Here is a 21,427-nt window from a genome sequence, read left to right on the forward strand (position 1 = left end):
GCCTGATTGGCGGGCCAGGTCTTTAAAAGTTTGGGCCATCTTGGCTGTTGATAACATCTGTGGCTTATATTGGCCCTGAAAATATTTACAGATTATTCAGACCTTTTGAGAGAAGGAGTTTGGGAAATTTCTTTCTTCCGGCACTCAGTCACAGACAGAGCCTTTGAAATTTGACCAATAGGATCATAATTCCATCTGATGTGATTTCCCAGTCAGTCTGAACATGCCTTAAGTTTCTTTACCAGAGAGCATGAAACTGAATATGTCAACAGTGAAATTTTCTTTTGCAAAATTGTTACTGGGGGCAGGAAACAATTGACCACTGCTTTAAAAATTAACTTTTTTCAATCTATAGGTCATAGTTTTGCTTTCTTTCTCCAGATGAATTTTTAATGGATTCAGTTGTCATCCACAGGGAAAATACTTTTATCTGCATTTAATTTTTAAACCAGAAGGATCTTTGCATCAAGAGATGTGAAAATATGAGATAATAAGCGGGGGCCACTTTTCTGAAAGTTTGATGCCCAGAAAACTGCAGTTCTGACCTTTTTTTTCAGTTTTGCTGACTCATACCTTCACAAGTACAGTAGCCACAGCAGTTTCGTGGTGGTGCAGTGTGCTGGGGGCAAAATCACCACACTGGGTGTGTTTTTTTTTCTGTCGAATTCTGCTCTTTGACAGGTTATATGGCTCCTCTTAGTGGCCATTGTTGTCTACTGCAGCCTTGGATGCTACCTGTGTGATTAGTGCTCAGATACCTCCATGTATGCTCCCAATTGAGTGCGTTCATTTTTAATGATTTACTGAACCTCAGCCGGGCACGGTGCCTCACACCTGTAATCCCAGCACTTTGGGAGGCTGAGACGGACGGGTCATGAGGTCATGACATCAAGACCATGCTGGCTAACATGATGAAACCCTGTCTCTACTAAAAATACAAAACATTAGCGGGGCATGGTGGTACACGCCTGGAGTCCCAGTTACTTGGGAGGCTGAGGCCGGAGAATCGCTCGAACCCAGGAGGCAGAGGTTGCAGTGAGTCTGGATTGTGCCACTGCACTCCAGCCTGGGTGACAGAGTGAGATTCTCCATCTCACAAAAAAAAAAAAAAAAAAAAAAAATTACTGAACCTCAGTTAGGAATGAAATACAAGTAAACATTTGATAGCTCCCAGCACATAAAAACATTAGGAAAGGTGGAAAATTGATAATGGGCTATCCACTTCATTTCCTCATTCATTTGTTTATGTATTTCTTTATTCATTCATTCGACAACTGTTGATGAGGCATCTACAGACGTGCCAGGCACTGTCCTAGGTGTTAGGGATGTAGTAATGAATAAGGCTGATGTGGCTTCTGAGCTCATTTACCAGCTAACGACACGGGCACCTACTACTGTGTGTTATAAAAACTGTATGGCCAAGAGAACTAAAAAGCGTGCTGGTATTTTTAAGTGCCTTCAATTAAATTTTGCCAAACCAAACTTTGCTAATTTATACGGTTCTGTAAATAAATTTAAAAATTTACTTATATAGATAACAACTAAATAATTCATTTGTTCTTTGGTAAACAAAATGTGTTACATAGGTATTTTCAGCTGAAATGCAAAACTGCATTTTTTTTAGGGATCTGAACACCACACACACATGGATTTGGGGGTGTGGGGTGGGGAGCTGCACAGGAGGACAAGAAAGTCATCGCTTTCTTTCTTTCTTTTTTTTTTGAGACGGAGTCTCGCTAAGTCACCTGGGTTGGAGTGCAGCGGCACAATCTTGGCTTACTGCAACCTCTGCCTCCTGGGTTCAAGTGATTCTCCTGCCTCAGCCTCCCAAGTAGCTGAGACTACAGGTGCCGGCCACCAAGCCTGGCTAATTTTTTGTGTTTTTAGTAGATATGGGGTTTCACCATGTTAGCCAGGATGGTCTTGATCTCCTGACCTCGTGATCTACCAGCCTCAGCCTCCCAAAGTGCTAGGCTTACAGACAAGAGCCACCTCGCCCAGCCATGAAAGTCATCTCTTTCCAAGTTGGTACTGATTTGGTAGGAGAGGAGGGAAACTCACTGAACATGGGTGATGGGGACCTCTATTGTGAGCAAAACCACCGGCGAGCAAAGAGAAGGATTCAGGACTAGAACTGTAAATGTGAGTCCGTTAAATGCCAGAATCGATGGAAGAATAGATCACAATTCCAGCTCAGAAATACTTGAGTGGAACCACCCCTTTGCATCCCCGACACCTGGCAGGCATTCCTGTCCTCTGGAGAGCATTACAGCAAATGCCAAAATGAAGATCAAAAAGATGAAATGGACCCAGCACTTTGGGAGGCAGGGCCAGGCACATCACTTGAGGTCAGGATTCGAGACCAGCCTGGCCAACATGGTGAAACCCTGTCTGTACTAAAAATACAAAATTAGCTGGGCATGGTGGCGGGCACCTGTAATCCCAGCTATTCGGGAGGCTGAGGCAGGAGAATCGCTTGAAACTGGGAGGCAGGGGATACAGTCAGCCCAGATGGCGCCATTGCACTCCAGCCTAGGCCACAGAGGGAGACTCCATCTCAAGGAAAAAAAAAAGGAGCTAGAATTAGGTCATGGCCATCAACATGTTTGCAAGGTCCCCAGTGTACTATTTACTCTTTTAACTGTTCAGCCCCTTGGGAGCCACCCCCATTTGCTCATCCTCTTCTCTCTTGCTTGGGGAGGGCAGCACACCCAGGAAATTCTAAGGAGGAGGACGTCAGCCGTCATGCGAGGACTTCTTGGAATGACAGACCCAGACAGTCTGCCCCTGGAGACAGCAGCAAGGTATGGTGATACTCTATCACCCCACGAACGTCTTGCTTTCTTAGTAACCCTGCTGTCCTTGTTTAGGGAGGCTGTGGTCTGAACCTGCAAGGCAGCTTTCTAGATGACTTCTCGTGGCAGTGGGCCTTGATCTATGCTCAGAATCTCCGGGCTGTGCTGGGAGCGGGTGTTGCGAGGAGAGCCTTTGTAATTAGACTTTTTATGGTTCTCTCCTCTAAACTAGACAAGCTCTAACGAAACCAAAATGGAACAGAGAACACATGGGAATTGGCCGTAACCTTGCATCGTTAAGGAAATATTGAAAAATCTGCATTTCAAATTCTGCCATGGACCAGTGTCTGTCAAGCAGAACAAAAAGCAAGACAAATTTGTCTTTCTTTCCTCCTCCACTGCGAAAGCTCAGATTGCTGGGATGGAGTTGGAATTAGGTATCAGGTTTTTGTATAATCCGGAGTTACTGTAGAGTAGAATCTAAAGGGAGGGTGCTTACAGAATATTTCTTCATTGCTTGTTGTCAATCAGTATTTTATAAGATTTTAGGTTTTCCTGTGGCCAAACCAGACTCTTGCCCATACAGGATATTGTGAAAATATTCACTCTCTGGTGCCAAAGGGTCTTTGCTCTCAAATTCCTTAAGAGTCCAAAATTACTTTAAACTCCAAAACATATACTTGTACATCATGGACAAATACTGCTTATTTTGGAAAATACATTGCTCTGAAATAGAAGATTCAGCAATGAAATCATAAAATATCTCAGTAAGTGCTGGATTGTTTTAGAAAGCTGCTTCCCGTCTGACATGAGCTCTAGCCGTCTGGCAGATGAGGGCTTTTGTTTTCTTTGGTTCACCATGGAAAGATGGGCTAACCTAAGACCCAACAGGCACCGAACAGAGAGCGTTGTACTTGGCATTTTCCACGGGTCCTTGACTTTCCCTTTAAATCTCTGTTAGAGGGAGCAGAGGTGTCCAGGGCACTGTAACGCCCATGGGTGTGGGCCTGGGGAAGGCTGCACATTTGAGCGCGGGGTGCCAGCTTTGAAAGCAGTGCTTCCTTCCTTGCTCTTTCCCTGGTCTCCCCGGGCTGGGCTGGGCTTCAGTTCCTTTCAGTAAATCTGTGCTCTTATGCACAAAACATGATTTCCCTGTGGTTGGCTGGGGCGTTTGAACCTGGCCTATTCTGATTCTCAGCAGGAAGTGCAGGCAGAAGCCAGGCCGGGACACCTGTATGTCCTGAACGTCCAGCCCCAGACTGTGCGGTCTGACCCCATTACTGTGATTAATCGGAATGCCTGTGGATTCTTTTCTGACTTCAGGAGAGGATGTGTGGAGAAGAGCTGGAAGACACAAAGAATGATCCAGACCATGGAGCGGAGGAGGAGGACATGGGGCTGGTGGGCCAGCTGCAGGGCAAGCTTGCAAGGCCCAGTCCCTGATGCCTCTGGATGCCCAGGATGCCCATCTGGGCCAGGTCCAGAGGCCTGCCTGGGCTCCCAGGATTTGGGTCTGAGACTTGTGTGACTGGAACACACCTTTCCTGGGGATCTTTGATGGGCAGATGACCCCATGGACCCCAGTTACCTCTGAGGTAGGCTCAGGCTCTAGAACGCCTGAGAATGTTCTGCGCTCAGTGTGCGACACTATGCACCAGCAGGGAGATAGTTCCCCAAGTTAATGGCTGACAGTTCCTACAAATTTCAGCAGCTTACTTGTTAAACCTAATATGGTTTCTGTTTCTCAGGGTAAATTGGTGGGACTTCACTGGAACCCCAGGGAGGTTTTACTGAAAGTACCTCTTTCCTTCTAGAAGTTTAAAGACGCTCCGGAAAGGGCCACACCCATTTCATCTAGGCTGCAGAAACCTATTGCAGTTTTGTGCATGCCAGCCCTGCCATTGCTGTGAGATCACGGACACCAAAGAGGTTTCCAGGGAGACACATGTCCTTTCCACTTCAGCCACATCAGAAGTGCCTTGAGGGCAGGGGCAGGGGCTGCTGTCTACGGCAGGCCTGGAGCTTCTTCTGGGCTCGTATACAGGAGGCGCTCAGAGAGGCTCTGCACAGGCTTCAGCCATCAGCTTAGCTGGGAAGCATCGGTAGGAATTTGGGCAGAGGGTGCTTCTAGCAGATTGGTAGCCTTAAGTGGAAAGGCTTGTGGTAGTAAAAGTAACTAAAAACGACAACCTGGCTCAAATGTGACGTCGGCTTCCCTCTTCTCAAATGCTGATGGAGCCCTGTTTGGTGGCTTACACCCGGCCACTCTGGGGGTGCAGAGACCAGGACCTGCTCTCAGGCCCCAGCGCCGACAGGCTAGGCAGAGCTGTTCCAGGGCTGCCAGCCCTCCACAAGGGTGGGGAGCAAGTCCAGGTTCCTTCAGGGAACCCAGAGCCTGCTCCCCTAGAGCTAGGGTGGTGCTTTCTCTGCAGCTGGCCCAGCCTCGCTGATTTCAGTAGGATTTTTTCCCAGAGAAAGCTGGTCAGGACCTTTTGAGGCAGATGACCCAAGTTCTTGCCCCTGCTTTTGGGCAAAGGCAAATCTGACCCCATTGCCGAGGACATTCCCAAACCCCTCTGTGCTCACGACTGACTTTGTAGAAGCCAGGGGCCTGCTACCAGGGCCCTGCCGCCTCTGCTCCTTGCCGTTGGAGTTCAGCCGCAGGGTCAGCCCTGGGCTGCCTGGTTACCTCTCACATCTCCAGTGCTACCACAGAGCTGGCCTTCAGAAACTGTGTGGGGAATGAAGGTGACAGGTCCCCTTGAGAGTGAGGGCCACACCTTTCCTCTCTTGTTTTGCTGCTGGATTTTGGAGACACTGACAGAGGAACAGGTTTTACCTTTTTTAGGGATGTAATAAAGGCCCTCCTGGAGCCTGATGAGGAGACCACCAGCAGTCCCAAGTTCTGAGAATACATCAGCTGTTCCCCCGAGCAGTCAAAGGACACACACGATGGGACCTTTTATTCATCCATGCACCCAGCTGTCTGTCCATTTGTCCATCCATCTGTCCATCTGTCCATCCATCCATCCATCCATCCATCCATCCATCCATCCATCCATTTTGTTGTACATCAGACATTCAGCATGCTTTCTCAGGGACATGCTGTGTGCGGGGCACAGGAGATATAAGTGAGGTGTGGTTACTGGCCTCAGGAAACTCTCTTCTTTTTGGAGGAGTCTCTTCTGGAGTGTTCCACTGGAGTTTTCATCCCTCTTGCACCCATTACAAAGACGGAGCGCCCAATTAACCAGAAATAGACTTTAGAGCTTCATCTGAAGATATCGCGAAGCCCGGCTCCCACCCTGCCCCTTACACTTGGGCTCTCTGTGCACGTGGCACAGACCATAAAAGTTGAGTTAAGTCTGCAGCCTAGAGGATGCCCTGTGTGTGGTGTCAGATGTAATCTTTCACATGGCACGTGTGTGCTGTGAGCATTGTGCTATTTGAGATGAATGGTTAGTATTTTGTGTTTCCATGAAAATAAATGTTTAAAGATGTCTCGGGGTTGATCAAGTTACTGTTCAGTAAAAGCAACCTCTCAGGGAAGAACAGCTGCTGGGCTGACGGCTCTATTTAAGGGCATATGAACCGACCATATGAGTTAGAAGGAAATGCCCGGAGCTGAGAGCAGCCTCCTGCCCAGTCCATGTCAGCTCTGAGGCTGTGTGCAGGGGTCCCTTCCAGCACTCCCCATAGTGCACCTGTTTGTGTTGTGTTGTTTTATTAAATCAATTTTATGTTTTGGTTTTCCATGTTCCTGCCTTTTATTTTTTAACAGCTCTTTTGAGATATTATTAACAAACCTTAAAGTTCACTCATTTAAAGTAATGATTCAGGCCCGGTGTGGTGGCTTACGCTTGTAGTCCCAGCACTTTGGGAGGACGAGTCATGTGGATCACTTGAGCTAAGGAGTTCGAGAGCAGCCTGGCCAACATGGTGAATCCCTGTCTCTACAAAAATAAAAAAAATTAGCCAGGCATGGTGGCATGTGCCTGTAGTCCCAGCTACTCAGGAGACTGAGGTGGGAGAATTGCCTGAACCCAGGATATTGAGGCTGCATTGAGTGGAGATCACGCCACTAAACTCCAGCCTGGGTGATGGAGTGAGACCTTGTCTCAAAAAAAAAAAAGTAATAATTCAAGGATGTTTAGTATATTTACACAGCTGTGCAATCATCGCCCCCATTAGTACCCCCAAAATAAACATTGTGCCCATTAGTCTCTCTCTCCCCACTCACCTCCTCCACCTGCCCTCAGCAGCTACTAATCTACATTTTTTTTTTTTTTTTTTTGAGATGGAGTATTGCTCTGTTACTCAGGCTGGAGTGCAGTCGTGTGATCTTGGCTCACTGCAACCTCCACCTCCTGAGTTCAAGCAATTCTCCAGCCTCAGCCTCCTGAGTAGCTGGGATTATAGACATATACCACTATGCCCAGCTAATTTTTGTATTTTTATTAGAGATGGGTTTTACCATCTTGGCCAGGCTTGTCTTGAACTTCTGACCTCGTGATCTACCACCTCGGCCTCCCAAAGTACTGGGATTACGGACATGAGCTACCACGATCTTGGCTCACTGCAACTTCTGCCTCTTGGGCTCAAACCGTTCCCCCACTTCAGCCTCCCTAGTAGCTGGGACTACAGGGTTGCACCACCATGCCTGGCTAATTTTTGTATTTTTGTAGAGATGCAGGTTTTGTCATGTTAGCCAGGCTGGTCTTGAACTCCTGAGCTCAAGTGATCCTTTCTCCTCAGCCTCCCAAAATGCTGGGATTACAAGTGTGAGCCACCATGCTGGCCCATTTTAATTTTGACAACATCCAATTATTTTCTCTTGTTGCTGGAACAATGCAACAAAGTTGCAGTAGTAAATATTTTTTTTGTGTGTGTGTGTGTGTTTAAATGCATGCTCTTTCATTCCCATCTAAAAGGAGTTACTGGGGAAAAAGTTATTTAACTCCAAAATGAAAGTGGGAAATCCACAGAGAAGTAATTACTTAGAACAAGGCTGTCCCTGGATCCCACATTCTTCAAAGGCAATGGCCAGACGTGCATGCCCTGTAAGAGTCACACTGTCCTGAGGGCTGCCCTACCCCACACTCACCAATGGGCTCGGGCCGGGCGTCCGCAGTCATTTGGAAGCTTGCATTCCTGACCAGGGTCTGGCAGTGGTGACGGACACTCACTGCTATGCACGGAGCCTTCAAACAGATTATATTTCAGGAAGCAGGGTTTTGAGACTCTCCCTGTATCGGGTATTTTGTTCCAGGAAGTCTTTGAGAACAAGCCATTCAGGATAAGGAAGGAATAAATTCAACAGATCGGCTACTTCCAGAAACCTCAAGGGGCCAATGGATTATGAGATAATTTTTTAAATCCCCATTTTCTGCAAGAAGCAATCAAAGATCTTTGCATTTGATTTAGTCCACTTTCTAGGGAAAGCATGCCTAGCAGCTCAAAGTTTTCAAGTTAGGTATCTGCGTTTCCATCTTGAGAAGCCATGAAATTCCTTGGCCATTTCCTCTTTCCCCCAGCGCCTCCATTTCACACAGGGCACAAAACATCACGATGGCAAAGCAAGAGGGGTTGGAGCCGGGTCCCCCACCAAGCTGAAACCACAGCAGTGCAGTCACGGGAGGGCTGCAGGCCCTTTATCCATGCAGCTGTGATTTCTGGCTCTAGGAAGGTCCTGTGTTATTTTCAGCATCAGATAAGACACAAGTGGGAAGAATAATTTCTTTCCTGGCAGGAAAATCCTAACGTGACCACAGCCACTGAAGTGCTTCCGGGAGGGTGCTTTAGTGCCTACTAACTCCGTTTAATGGAGTTGCCTCCTCTTTTTGAACTTTCCTTCCCACCAAAACAAAAGTCACCTGTAGATTTTCTAGGCAGCAAACCCTTCTAACAGGCATTCTTGACAATGTGCAGACAGGCGGGCTGAAGGACCTGTGAACCTGGGTAATCTTGACTGCCGGAGACTCGAGGCACCCATTCTTAGTAGGCAGCTGACGGATGCTGTACAGGATGGGCTCCCAGCAAATGGCTTTGGGTCCTTGAGCACCCAGGTTCTGATCCAGTTCTATGGGATTGGGAGGGCATGTCCTTGGGGCAGAGTGTGGTCTAATCTTCCCAGGTAATGCCAGTCACAGGACTAGGTAGGTTCTGTTTATGACAATTCCCTTGTGGCCCTCACCATGCATTAGGGGTGCTTTGATTTAGGAAATGTTTGCTGGGTCTCCATGTGTATTAGTCTGTTTTCAAGTTGCTGATAAAGACATGCCTGAGGCTGGATAATTTATAAAGAAAAAGAGGTTTAATAGACTCACAGTTCCACATGGGTGGGGAGGCCTCACAGTCATGGTGGGAGGCAAAAGGCACATCTTAGGTGGTGGCAGACAAGAGAGAATGAGAGTCAAGTGAAAGGAGAAACCTGTTATAAAACCATCAGCTCTCATGAGACTTATTTACTACCCGAGAACAGTGTGGGGGAACCACCCCCATGATTCAGTTATCTTCCACTGGGTCCCTCTCACAACAGGTGGGAATTATGGGAGCTAGAATTCAAGATGGGATTTGAGTGGAGACATAGCCACACCGTATCAGCATATGAACAGAAGCAGATAAAATGTATCCCATCTAATGTAGATATTACAACCAACTATATGTATTGTATTTGTAAAGTAGCTTCATGAAAATCAGTCTAAATTAAATTCATATAAGCTACGTAAAGAAATACTACAAGGGGATGGATGTGGTGACTCACACCTGTAATCCCGGTACTTTGGGAAGCTGAGGCAGGCAGATTACTTGAGGTCAGGAGTTCAAGACCTGGTCAGTATGGCAAAACCTCATCTCTACTAAAAATAATTACAAAGATTAGTTGGATGTAGTGGCATGTATCTGTAATCCCTGCTACTTGGGAGGCTTAGGTGTGAGAATCACTTGAACCCAGAAGGTGGAGGTTGCTGTGAGTTGAGATCATGCCAGTGCACTCTAGCCTGGGTCACAGAGACTCAATCTCAAGAGAGAGAGAGAGAGAGAGAGAGAGAGAGAGAGAGAGAGAGAGAAGGAAAAAGGAAAAGAAAGAGAAAAGGGAGGGAGGAAGGAAGAGGAGAAAGAGTATAAGGAAGGAAAGAAAGGAGGGAAGGAGGGAAACAAGGAGGAAGGGAGGGAGGGAAGGAGAGGGAGGAAGGGAGGAAAGGAAGGAGGGAAGGCAGGCAGGCAGGCAGGCAGTCTACAAGGAACACACTGGAGCGTCCCGCTGCTGGCAGCAGGCGTGTGCCTTCTGGATGAGCTGTGGCATCAGCCTGGCTCCCCACCAGCTCCTTTGCCTTTCTAGTGGCTGCTACTACCTCAACCCCCTGCCACACAAGTGGAGTTTGAGGACGTTTTGGGATGTGTGGTCGGGGGAGGGAGATGTAAGTTAGAAAAAGACATCTAATACCACAGTGCTATATTTTGAAAATAAAAAAAGATTACAATATCTGTATTAGAAAATCAAGTTCCATTAAATCTCAGTCGTTGGTTTGAAAACTTTAAGAACCATTTCCTCATACTTTCCGGAAGCTTGTACTTCTTCCCTGCGATGCCGCCGGAGGGAGGGTGGGAGGGAAGGAAGGAAGAAAGGAAGGCAGGCAGGCTGGCTACAAGGAACACGCGGGACTGTCCCACTGCTGGCTGCAGGTGTGTGCCTTTCATCGAGTGTTGGTGACTCTGGGTTTCGATGTCAGACGCTGAACTCAGGAGTTCTGCTTTCGTCCCTTGATCTCTCCTCATCAGAGATTTTTGGTCCTTTCCTAAAAAGGTCCTTCCCTGCTTCCTTCCTGAATGCCGTAGACAAGTTGAGCAGAAGAAATCAGATTTCACAATATATGCGTTGACTTTTTTCCCACGCACTTTTGCTGTGGACCAGAGAGAGCCGGGGGTTGCAGAGGTGATTTCTGGAGTCCTGGCAGCTTTGGCGTTGGTGCCTGTGCTGTGGGAAGGCCAAGCTGACTGGGGGCCTTCGTTCCCTCCCCTGCAAAGCATGGATTCTGTGCTTACCGAGCCTGCTGGCTTCCCAGTCCTGTGCTTCAGAGGGTCCTGGGCAAGTGGGGATCCTCGGTGACAGATGCGGAAGTCGGCACTGGCTGAGGGCTCCACTCCACTGTCTCTCTGATGAAGCCGGCTTGGGAGGGGACACATAGTGTTTTGAAGACGTGGCCTGGCCGATTTGGGCAGGTCTTCTTGACCGTCACTGCATAGCTCTGAGCCCCAGAGGTCCTGGCTATCCATGGGCTGAAACACTAGCGCCAGCACGCCGCTGTGAGGGCACCATGGATGTTGCCTAGGACAGCACTCTTCCATCTGTAAAAGGCTCCATTATGACATGCATCTGTTATTGTCACACTTTACACAGTTCACACTCAGGTGTGCAAGATTAGGATTTGACTTTCCTGGAACTGAGTTTTGTCAGTATCTGGAGCACCCATTCTGAGTGATGGCAGAAAGAGTAGTCGAAGGGATTCAGATACCCTCCAACTCACCTGACTCCAAGCAGGATTTTCTTTGGCACCTCTTTCTCCCTGGCGTCAGCTCCAAGAGCAGGAGCCTTGGTGAGAAGACATCTGCTCTTGGCCCACGCTGGCTCAAGCCAGCACGCGGGGTGGTCCTGTCATGGTCTCCGGACCGAGGCTCCCCAGACTCCTGCTGTGAGGTCCCCCTAGCGCCTGCTGACGCTTCTACCCCACCCCCGTCCTAACCCGGAAGTGACGTTGTGGCCAGCAGGTTCTTGCTCGCAACCTGTGCCTTCTTTGTCCCTGGCCACATGGGAACGCATCATTTGTCTGTCCCCTCTGGGGGCTCCTGGCTTTGCTCTGGGGCTGACCCTGCACCCTCATGCAGCCCTCTCCTGAGCCCTGGGGTTGGGACTGCTCATTCTCTGAGAACTCCAAGCTGGAATTGGAACGCACCTCTCTTCTACTCTGGGACCCCCAAATCTATTTGAGAGCTTCTACGATTCCCTTCCCACCACTGCCCAAGTGAGCCCGGCATTTCAGACTTCAAAGCCAATAACTGGGCATTTTCTTTCTCTTTTCCATTTCCTCACACTCAATGCAGAGCCAAACACGGGTCTCACCCCCAAAATGAGGGACTGAGCCCTGAGCGCATCCTGTCGTCCCCGAGAGTCGTGGTGCCCACGATGCCCTCACATCCAGCCTCTCAGGCAGGGTCCTGGGAAATGAGTACATCCCTCTGCCCCAGGTTCTTAGGTGGGTTCCTTTGGCTCCTAACCCCGGACATGGGGCCATGAGATATTTTCGGTTGTCACAGTTGGGTGAGGGGTGGTACTGGCATCTAGTGGGTAGAGGCCAGGCATGTCCCTAAACATCCCACGATGCCAGGAGAGCTCCCATAACAGAGTTATTCAGCCTGAAATGCTGTGCTAAGATTGAGGCCAGGTCTGAGCTCTGGGACGCGTTACATTTTGGACCCTGGACTGCCCTGACAGGCAATTTCTTCTTTCCTTAGTCAAGGCTCGCGGCACCTCCCGGGAGGTTCCCCGGAGAAGACTCAGGCCGGGACTGCAGCACTGGAGCCCGGTTCTGGCTGGCGGGAGAGTGTGGATCCCGCGCCCGCTCCCTGCCCGGCCGCTTTCCGAGGGAAATACCCGCGGCGGCCACACGATGGCAGCCTTGCCCAAACCAAAGCCCGCCGGGCGCGCTCCGAGGTCCGCAGCCCCAAGACGTTGTCCCCAGGCGGTGGACTCGGGGCCGCTTTCCCACAAAATCCAAGGGCGCTCGGCCTGGGGGAGCTTCTTTAGGTGCAACTAGAAACTCTGCGCTTAACAGGTGAAAGAAGCAGACAGGCGCACAGGCTGCACACTCCTGCCTGCTCGTCCGCCTCGATGCCCGCAGAGCTCATCTGTGCCAATGTGGACCCATGTTCTCCTCCCCATCCCACATTTCAGTGATGTGACAAGACAGAGAACACAGATGAGATTTATTTTTAAAAGGGGCTCGCGTGTCTTTCTTCTTTCCTCCGTCCTTCCTTCCTTCCTTCCCCCCTCCCCCTCCCCTCATCCCCCTTCCCCTCCCCCTCCCCCTCCCTTTCCCTCTCCCTCCCGCCCTTCTTTCTTTCTTCTTCTTCCCTTTTGGACTGAATCTCACTCTCTCACCCAGGCTAGAGTACAGTGGCGCGATCTCAGCTAACTGATCTCTGCCTCCCGGGTTCAACTGATTCTCCTGCCTCAGCCTCCGGAGTAGTTGGGACTACAGGTGTCAGGCCCAGCTAATTTTTATATTTTTAGTAGACACGGGGTTTCACCACGTTGGCCAAGCTGGTCTTGAACTCCCGACCTCATGTGAACCACCCACCTCGCCTCCCAAAGTGCTGAGATTGTGAAAAAAAAGTTTAGCTTTCATTGTGAGTCCAGGAGTGCAGACTTCAGATTTCCCTGATTACTTGATTAATCCTAGACTTGAAATAAATACACAAAGAATTCAGCTAACCCACTATGATGCACCCTACTTCCCTTCACCACAGGTTGAAAGTGGGGGTGGGGGGCTTGAGACTCATTTATGTGTTCGGATAACACATAAATGAGCCAGGGAGGCCAACCCCTTTCTCCCTCTTAGCCTCCCTGGCTCTTGGGCATCCTATAGAAAACACTGGGGCCCTGGACCTAGAGGCATCTGCCCATCTAGCTATGATCTGGACTCACTGCTGTTATGTGTCATTAATTTGGCCCCATTTCCAGCTGTAGTTTTTTGATGTCTTATTTGGCTTCTTCTTTTCAGCAGCAGCAGCAGCCGCTGCCAAAATACTCTGAGGCCAGTGTGCTTCATTTATAAAACGGGCACAGGATCTCCACAGCTGGAAAGATGAAGGCAAATTTTTGGCGTCCCAGGGATGCCAAGTTCACGGTGGTCCTGGCTTTCAATGATGAGGAGAATGGAACTGGGGGTGGGGAGAGGGAAAGGAGGGAACCAGGAGGCAGAACAGCCAATAGAGCATGCTGGCCCTGGGCACCCCCACCTGCCCCCGGGGAAGTTGAACTGAGAGGGTGAGGAGCTGGGGGAGCCAGATCTGGTGCTTGAATTGGGGTGGGAGGGATGGAAGATGCCCAAGGGGCCCTCCCCCTAGTTAAACGAACTTGGGACTGGTAACAAAGGTGCCCAAGACCCTCCCAGTAACAGGGTGCCCCGTGCTTCAGCAGACTACCCACTTAAAGATGGCATTCTCTCAGCGTATGGAAGTTCTAATTACTGCTTTAAAACTGCATCATGGCCGGGCCCGGTGGCTCACACCTGTAATCCCAGCACTTTGGGAGGCCGAGGCATGTGGATCACGAGGTCAAGAGATCGAGACCATCCTGGTCAATATGGTGAAACCCTGTCTCTACTAAAAATACAAAAAATTAGCTGGGCAAGGTGGCGCGTGCCTGTAATCCCAGCTACTCAGGAGGCTGAGGCAGGAGAATTGCCTGAACCCAGGAGGCAGAAGTTGCGGTGAGCCGATATCGTGCCATTGCACTCCAGCCTGGGTAACCAGAGCGAAACTTTGTCTCAAAAAAAAAAACAAAAAAACAAAAAAAAACAAAAAAAACCCTGCATCATGCACTTTAGGAGGCTGAGGTGGGAGGATTGCTTGAGCTCAGGAGTTCAATACTAGCCTGGGCAACATAGTGGGATACCACTTCTACAAAAAATGAAAACACTAGCTGACCATGGTGGCACATCCCTGTAGCCCCAGCTACTTGGGAGGCTAAGGTGGGAGGATTGCTTGGGGGCACGAGTTTGAGGCTGCAGTGAGCTGTGATCCTGCCACAGTACCCCAGCCTGGGCAACAGAGTGAGTCCGTGTCTCAACAATCAAATAAACAAGCAACAACGAAACGCAACACTGGTTCATGCAGCCATCCTTCCCATCTACACTGGTGGCTTCCATGGGCCAGGTGCTGTGCTGAGGCCTGGGACAGACTTGTGGGCATGGCAGAAAATGGTCACACAGCCCTCAGCTTCCAAGGACCAGATGCAGGTGCAGCCAGTGTGATTAATAGAGGAAGGGGCTTCTGAGAAGTGGGAGGTGGGGTCCACTTGTGGATATTTATGCTGGATTGTAAGCTCCCTGAGGTCAGAGTTAGGGCTCACAGCCCCCTCAGCATTGATGCAATCACCACCATGTGAATGTGAGCTGAAAGTCTGAGTAGATAGAATTCTCAGAAGAACGTGGACTCTGCAGCATCTGGTGGCATTCCTGTTGCTATGGCATCCTGCACGAAGAAACCCTGAGGTGCACGGGCTTGGCACCCACCTGGGTTAGCATCCAGCCAGAGGTCCAGGTGACAGCTGTGGAGGGCATGCAGTGGCAGAGCTGGGTGTCCCAGGCAACTGGGAGGCCCTGAGTGGGAACAGGGAAGCCTGCTTTTAATTGGTCATATCTTGCTGTATTTCCACACACTGCCTCAGTAGTATACTACTAACAATGCTATTGTTGCTGTATATACCGCTGGACTTTTTGCTTTAAACGTGCAGCATTGTACTCTGTACTAGAAATCACACCACACAGGCGGTTTAATTCCTGCTTTAAAAAAAATGTGAGCACTGCCTGAGTTATTTCACAATGTTTTAAACTTTCTTTCTTCCTTCCTTTTTCTCTCTCCCTTTTTTTGTCTCCCTCCCTCCCCTCTTATTTTTTCTTTCTTTCTCCCTCTCTCTCTCCCCCTCCCTGCCCCTCTCTCCCCCTCCCTGCCTCTCTCTTTCCTTCCTTCCTTCCTTCCTTCCTTCCTTCCTTCCTTCCTTCCTTCCTTCCTTCCTTCTCTTCTTCCTTCCTTCATTCTTTCTTTCTAGATGGACTTGAACTCTTGGGTTCAAGTGATCTTCCCACCTTGGCCTCTCTTAAATGCTGGGATTAGAGGTGTGAGTCACCCCACCTGGCCTGTCATACTTTAAGTCTGCATGAGTTCTTATGACATAGTTGCACCAGGATGGACACCACGGCTTTCCTCCACTTGAATGTTTAGGGTCCTTCCTGTGTTATGCTGTTATAAAGAACAATCTAGGCCAGGTATGGTGGCTCACACCTGTAATCCTAGCACTTTGGGAGGCAGGACAGGTGGATTGCCTCAGCTGAGGAGTTTGAGACCACCCTGGGCAACATAGTGAAACCCTGTCTCTACTAAAATACAATGAAAAATTAGCCAGGCATGGTGGCAGGCACCTGTAGTTCCAGCTACTCGAGAGGGTGAGGCACCAGAATCGCTTGAACCCTTCAGGCAGAGGTTGTAGTGAGCCGAGATTGCGCCGCTGCCCTCTAGCATAGGTGACAGTGAGAAGTCTGTCTCAAAAAACAAAAACAAAATAAAACAAAACAGCACAAGAAAACATTCTCCAAAATTGAGAGCTCTTAACTAAAGGAATAAACAAAGAGGGTAGGGAAAATATTTTTGACTAGGGAAGGATTTCTGTTACCCTATTTGATAGAGGAACTATTTTGATAGTGGAAGAATTAGTGACATTGTGGTGGTGGTGGGGACCTTGACCAGGCTGTAAACCAGCAGCACGCTGGCTGCATTTGGGGTGGGTCGCGCATGCCTCCTGCTCCAGGGACGTCTGCCTTTCCTTCTCTGCATATCAGAGCATACCCGAGTAGCTGCAGGATACCTGGCAGAATCCATGTGGCAGAATAAATAGCCCAGTAATTACTGATGTTCTGTTGTGACCAGGTAGCTCTGACTCCTCAGAGTGAGTCTGAGGACCTGGCTTTGCATGTGGGATCACAGGCGTGAGCCATGGCGCTGGTCCGGGAATCGTTTTCACAAGCCCTGCGGGGACGCTGATGCTCAGGGCGGGCATCTGCGCTCTGTAGGGTACCTTCCCCGAGAACACAGGCTTTCCCTTCATTTGGAGGAGGATTTTCTGTGGCAGCTTTGCTGACCTGCACTCGCAGCGAGCAGGCTCCCCGGCCGGCTCAAGCCCAGGCAGACAGGCCCTAAGACCCCATCGGCAGCGCAGGAGGTCCCGCTAGCCCAGGAGAGCCGGGAATCCTGCGACGGCGTCCCCTTTTAGGGCTCCCACAACACCCAAGCCGAATAGGTCAAAATCCTGTAAGCGTTTTGGCCTTGACTTCTCTTACTGAGGTGGCCGCGATAGCTAACCTGTTATTTAAAAAGCTCGGAAGGCCGCGCTGCTGCGCTGTGACCACTCCGTGGAGGGACCACGTTTTCCTGCGGATGGTGGATCCCGGGTCTTGGCGAGCGCTCTCCGCCGCCTCCCCGCGCGGCCACTAGATGGCGCTGTTGCACTTCCCTGTCGGCTCCGCGGGGCGCGCAGGCTCCTGGCTCCCGGGTCCCACCAGGGTCCCCGAAGTGTAATAACAACGTGCCGCTGTGAGCTGAGGCCGGTGTCCGGGACATGACATGCAGCCAGGAGGCTTGGCCGAGAGGGGACGAACGCTGACGGTGGGATTGCGCCTGGAGAGCCTTTAGGACTTCACGGGTCTCCCTCTCCACGCTCCACGCCCCGCGCGCTGCCCCCCTCCAAACCCAAGCCCCTTGGGGTGGCCGAGTTCCCGTCACGGACCCTCAGATCGAGGCCCTCCCTGGCTGAGTGCTCATAAAAGTGGCGACAGGCGGTTTTCTTCTCGCGGAAGGCCTGTAGCCTGATTGCATCGCATGCTTGTGGGTGTCTGAACATCAGTTCAGCCATGACAGGATGGAAAAGGAGAAACGCCACAGGTGGGCCAGGGGCCTGCAAAGGAACGATCTGCTGGGCTTGGGGACTGCGGGGCTGGGCGTGTGAGTGAGGGGCCGTAGGCGCAGCGGGGGCAGGGGAGGGAAGCAGCGCGGGGCCGGGCCTGAGGTGTCAGAGCCCAGGACAGCGTCAGAGCCTGAGGATGCCCGGAGCTGCTCGCTGCGGAGGGCTTCGGGGCCACACGCGGCAACCCGGACAGTAATAAACGCAGGGCGGTGGTCAGGGCGCGGTGGCTCACACCTGTAATCCCAGCACTTTGGGAGGCTGAGGTGGGCAGATCACGAAGTCAGGAGTTCGAGACCAGCCTGGCCAATATGGTGAAACCCTGTCTCTACTAAAAATATAAAAATTAGCCAGGTGTGGTAGTGCGTGCCTGTAGTCCCAGCTACTCAAGAGGCTGAGGCAGGAGAATCGCTTGAACCTGGGAGGCGGAGGTTGCAGTGTGCCGAGATCGTGCCACTGCACTGCATCCTGGGCTACTGAGCGAGATTTCGTCTCAAAAAAAAAAAAAAAAAAAAAACAAAAACAAAAACAAAATAAATAAATAAATAAATAAAATAAACACGGGGGGGCAATGAGAACAACCTCAATAAAAACAACGCACTGACCTCTCACCGCACCCCTATGAGGAGGGGCTGCAGCGTCCCAGTACACAGGTGGGTTAGTGGAGGCACAGGGAGGCGGAGGCAGGAGTCCAAACCAGGCCTCCGATTCCAGGCCTCGACGTCTGCAGGAGAGGTCCTAGGAGCTGTGATGTCCAGATGGAGGGGGCTGCCCCAGCCTGGGGCCTCCTTGGGGTGGTCTCTCCTCATTGGCTCCAGGGGCAAGGAGGAGCCAGTCCGCCGCCTCTCCTCCCAGCCGCTAGATGGCGCCAGGGGCAGGGAGGAGCCAGTCTGGCGCCTCTCTGCCCGGCCGCTAGATGGCGCCAGGGGCAGGGAGGCGCGGGGTTCTGGACTGTTCCATCCGAGGCCCCACCTCCTCCCTCAGGGCAGGTGTGCGGGCACTGGGGCTCCCAAAGGCCAGAGCTTTGAATCCAGCCGGGGGGGTTTAAGAGGAAGGGCTCAGTTCCCCATGTCCTACCCGTGAGACCGGCGACAGGCATCGCTGAGGGCTGCGGCTTTGGAATCGGGCACCTTCTGAGAAAGAGAAACGGACCACGGGGACAGCGCAGAGGATGAGGTGAGAGCTGTGGAAAACCGTGGACCGCGGCAAGCGGGCAGCCAGAGGGCCCAGCTGGAGAGAGGGCGGTGGAGGAGCGGGGAAGACAGGTGCGGAAAGCGCCCCGAGGCTGAGCAGGGCCCGGGCGGCGTCTCCCCGGGTGGCTGGCACTCCGCTCCGCTAACCGCCAGGCCCGGGAGCTGCCCTTGCGTCCCGCTCGCGGTGCGGCGTCTTCCCGGGCAAACGCCCCTCCGATGCCCTGTGCTAGGCCGGTCTTGTGTTGTTACAAAGAAATACCTAGGGCCGGGCGCGGTGGCTCACGCCTGTCATCCCAGCGCTTTGGGAGGCCGAGGCGGGTGGATCACGAGGTCAACAGATCGAGACCATCCTGGTCAACATGGTGAAACCCCGTCTCTACTAAAAATACAAAAAATTAGCTGGGCATGGTGGCGCGTGCCTGTAATCCCAGCTACTCGGGAGGCTGAGGCAGGAGAATTGCCTGAACCCAGGAGGCGGAGGTTGCGGTGAGCCGAGATCGCGCCATTGCACTCCAGCCTGGGTAACAAGAGCGAAACTCCGTCTCAAAAAAAAAAAAAAAACCAAAAACCAAAAAACAAACAAAAAAAACCCTGCAGCTGCGTCATTTATGAACAAAAGGAGTTTAATTGGCTCGCAGTTATGCGGGCTGTGGCGTGTGGCACCAGCACTTGGAGGGGCTTCAGGAAGCTTCCAGTCGTGGCGGAAAGCAGGCGGTAGCCAGCATCACACGTGAGAGCAGGAACAAGAGACACGGGGAGTGCCACACGCTGTTAAACAACCGGGTCTCAGAGACTCACCCGCTGTGCTGAGGACAGCACGCCATGGGCCAGACACCCCCACAGGCCCCACCTGCCACACTGGCGTTTACACTTCAACATGAGATTCGGAGGGACAAACAGCCAGTTATGTCAGCCCCCCAGTTTACTGTCTTAGCTCTGTTACTTGTTTATTTATTTTTATTTAAGAGATGGGGTCTCGCTCTGTTGTTGCCCAGGCTGGAGTACAGTCGTGTAATCAAAGCCCACTGTAACTGAATTCCTGGGCTCAAGTGATCCTCCTGCCTCAGCCTCTCTAGAAGCTGGGACCCCAGCTGCATGACACCACATGCAGCTAATTAATTAGTTATTATTTTTTTAGAGATGGGATATCACCATGTTGCTAAAGCTAGTGTTTTATTAAATATTTTTGAATTTCTCCCTTATAGCTTTTAACAGTTTGTCATGACCCATCTACTGTCTCCCCCTTCCCCTCCTCTTGCTTTCCCTCCTCCTCCTCCCCCCTCCTCCTTCTCCTTCTCCTCTTCTGTCTACTCCTCCTTCTTTTCCTTCAGGCTATAAGCCTCCTGAGACTGTCACTTTTGGTCCCCACCGAGACAGGTCCTGGGGTAGCTCCTGGAATCCGGTGGGACTTGAGAAAGTTGGAATCGGCTCCTCTCCTGGGCCCCAGGCTGGTCCCTGCTCCTGCCAGATCACACTTTGCTGCCAGCTTATGCTCTAGTGGTGGAACATTCTCTCCCTCTGCCTGCAGTTACTGAAAGATGAGATTTAAAAGCAGACTACTTGGCTGGGCACGGTGGCTTATCTCAGCACTTTGAGAGGCTGAGGTGGGCAGATCACTTGAGGCCAGGAGTTAGAGACCAGCCTGGGCAACATGGAGAAACCCCATCTCTACTAAAGATACAAAACGTAGCTGAGCGTGGTGGCACATATAGTTCCCCCCTACTCAGGAGGCTGAGGCAGGAGAATCACTTGAACCCAGGAGGTGGAGGTTGCGGTGAGCCAAGACCTGAGATCACATCACTGCACTCCAGCCTGTTTTAAATTAACGAGACAGAAAAATGCAGATAGTACAAGGAGCTCCTGTGTACTTTTTATTTCAACTCGCTCCTGTGTCATTGTTTATTTTGGTGCCACTGGAGGGTAAATTATATGGAACATGGCCCTTTGCCCCTCAGCACACCAGTGGGGATTTCCTAAGAATGGAGACAACCTCTTATGTCATCACAGCACAGTCACTGACACGAATTTGCATTGATACAATACTTTCAACTACCGTCTGTATTCTAATTTTGCCACTTGGTTTAATAACCTTTATAGCATCCCCCTCCTCCACAGTACAGGATCCAGCTTAGTGGCAGATACTGCATTTAGTTCTCATGTCTCTCTAGATACCTTGATCTGGACCATTTCCACAGCATTTCTTTGTCTTTTCTGATGTTGGTATTTTTGAATCATATAGTACTTCTGCCTTTAAAAAAAGAACATTCTTTATTTTGTGCATATCCGATGAGTCTCTGTAATTATGCTGGAACACCGAGCAGAGGATTTTATTCCTTCTCAAGGTATCCCATATGAAAGCAGCTTTAAAAATCAGAACCTTCTTCAAGTGCCTTCTCGTAGCACAAGCTATTAACATGTTCATTTCTCTTTGCTATGGTGGGATCCGTACAATGCAGTAGCGTCAGTAGATGGCTCTCCTTCAATGTAGTCTCTGAATAAAACTTACTTATTCTCAGCTATGGTTGAAAGACCTTAATAAGCCTCCTGGCTTCGAGCAGGAAGGCTGGCTTTAGGCATGAGTGATGCTGGCAGTTCCCACGCTTCCCAAATGCCATTTTCTGTGTCGGTATGACCAGGGCTATGCTATAAAGTCATCCCGGCGGAGCAGCTGTGGCTGGGAACAGTCAGCCTTTCACCGCTGGTGG

General features: G+C 50.7%; 1 protein-coding gene and 1 long non-coding RNA gene across 10 annotated transcripts in view; both read left to right on the plus strand.

Annotated features, from left to right (window-relative positions):
• The window catches only part of FAM169BP (family with sequence similarity 169 member B), an 86,038-nt gene extending 79,494 nt beyond the window's left edge, over window positions 1-6,544 (plus strand). For both annotated transcript variants that reach the window (XM_017973280.4, XM_078375993.1), the window contains exons 7-8: window positions 2,707-2,804; window positions 4,119-6,544. In XM_017973280.4, coding sequence (XP_017828769.4) covers window positions 2,707-2,804; window positions 4,119-4,238 — 218 coding nt within the window. In that variant the 3' untranslated portion in view covers window positions 4,239-6,544. The remainder of the gene's footprint in view (window positions 1-2,706; window positions 2,805-4,118) is intronic.
• Window positions 6,545-17,112: 10,568 nt separating this feature from the next.
• LOC118154464 (uncharacterized) overlaps window positions 17,113-21,427 on the plus strand; it is a 924,399-nt gene continuing 920,084 nt past the window's right edge. For all 8 annotated transcript variants that reach the window (XR_013536616.1, XR_013536615.1, XR_013536618.1 and 5 more), the window contains exon 1: window positions 17,113-18,705. This is a non-coding gene — a long non-coding RNA (uncharacterized LOC118154464). The remainder of the gene's footprint in view (window positions 18,706-21,427) is intronic.

This window comes from Callithrix jacchus, chromosome 6, assembly GCF_049354715.1.
Source record: "Callithrix jacchus isolate 240 chromosome 6, calJac240_pri, whole genome shotgun sequence".
NCBI classification, from domain to species: Eukaryota; Metazoa; Chordata; class Mammalia; order Primates; family Cebidae; genus Callithrix; species Callithrix jacchus.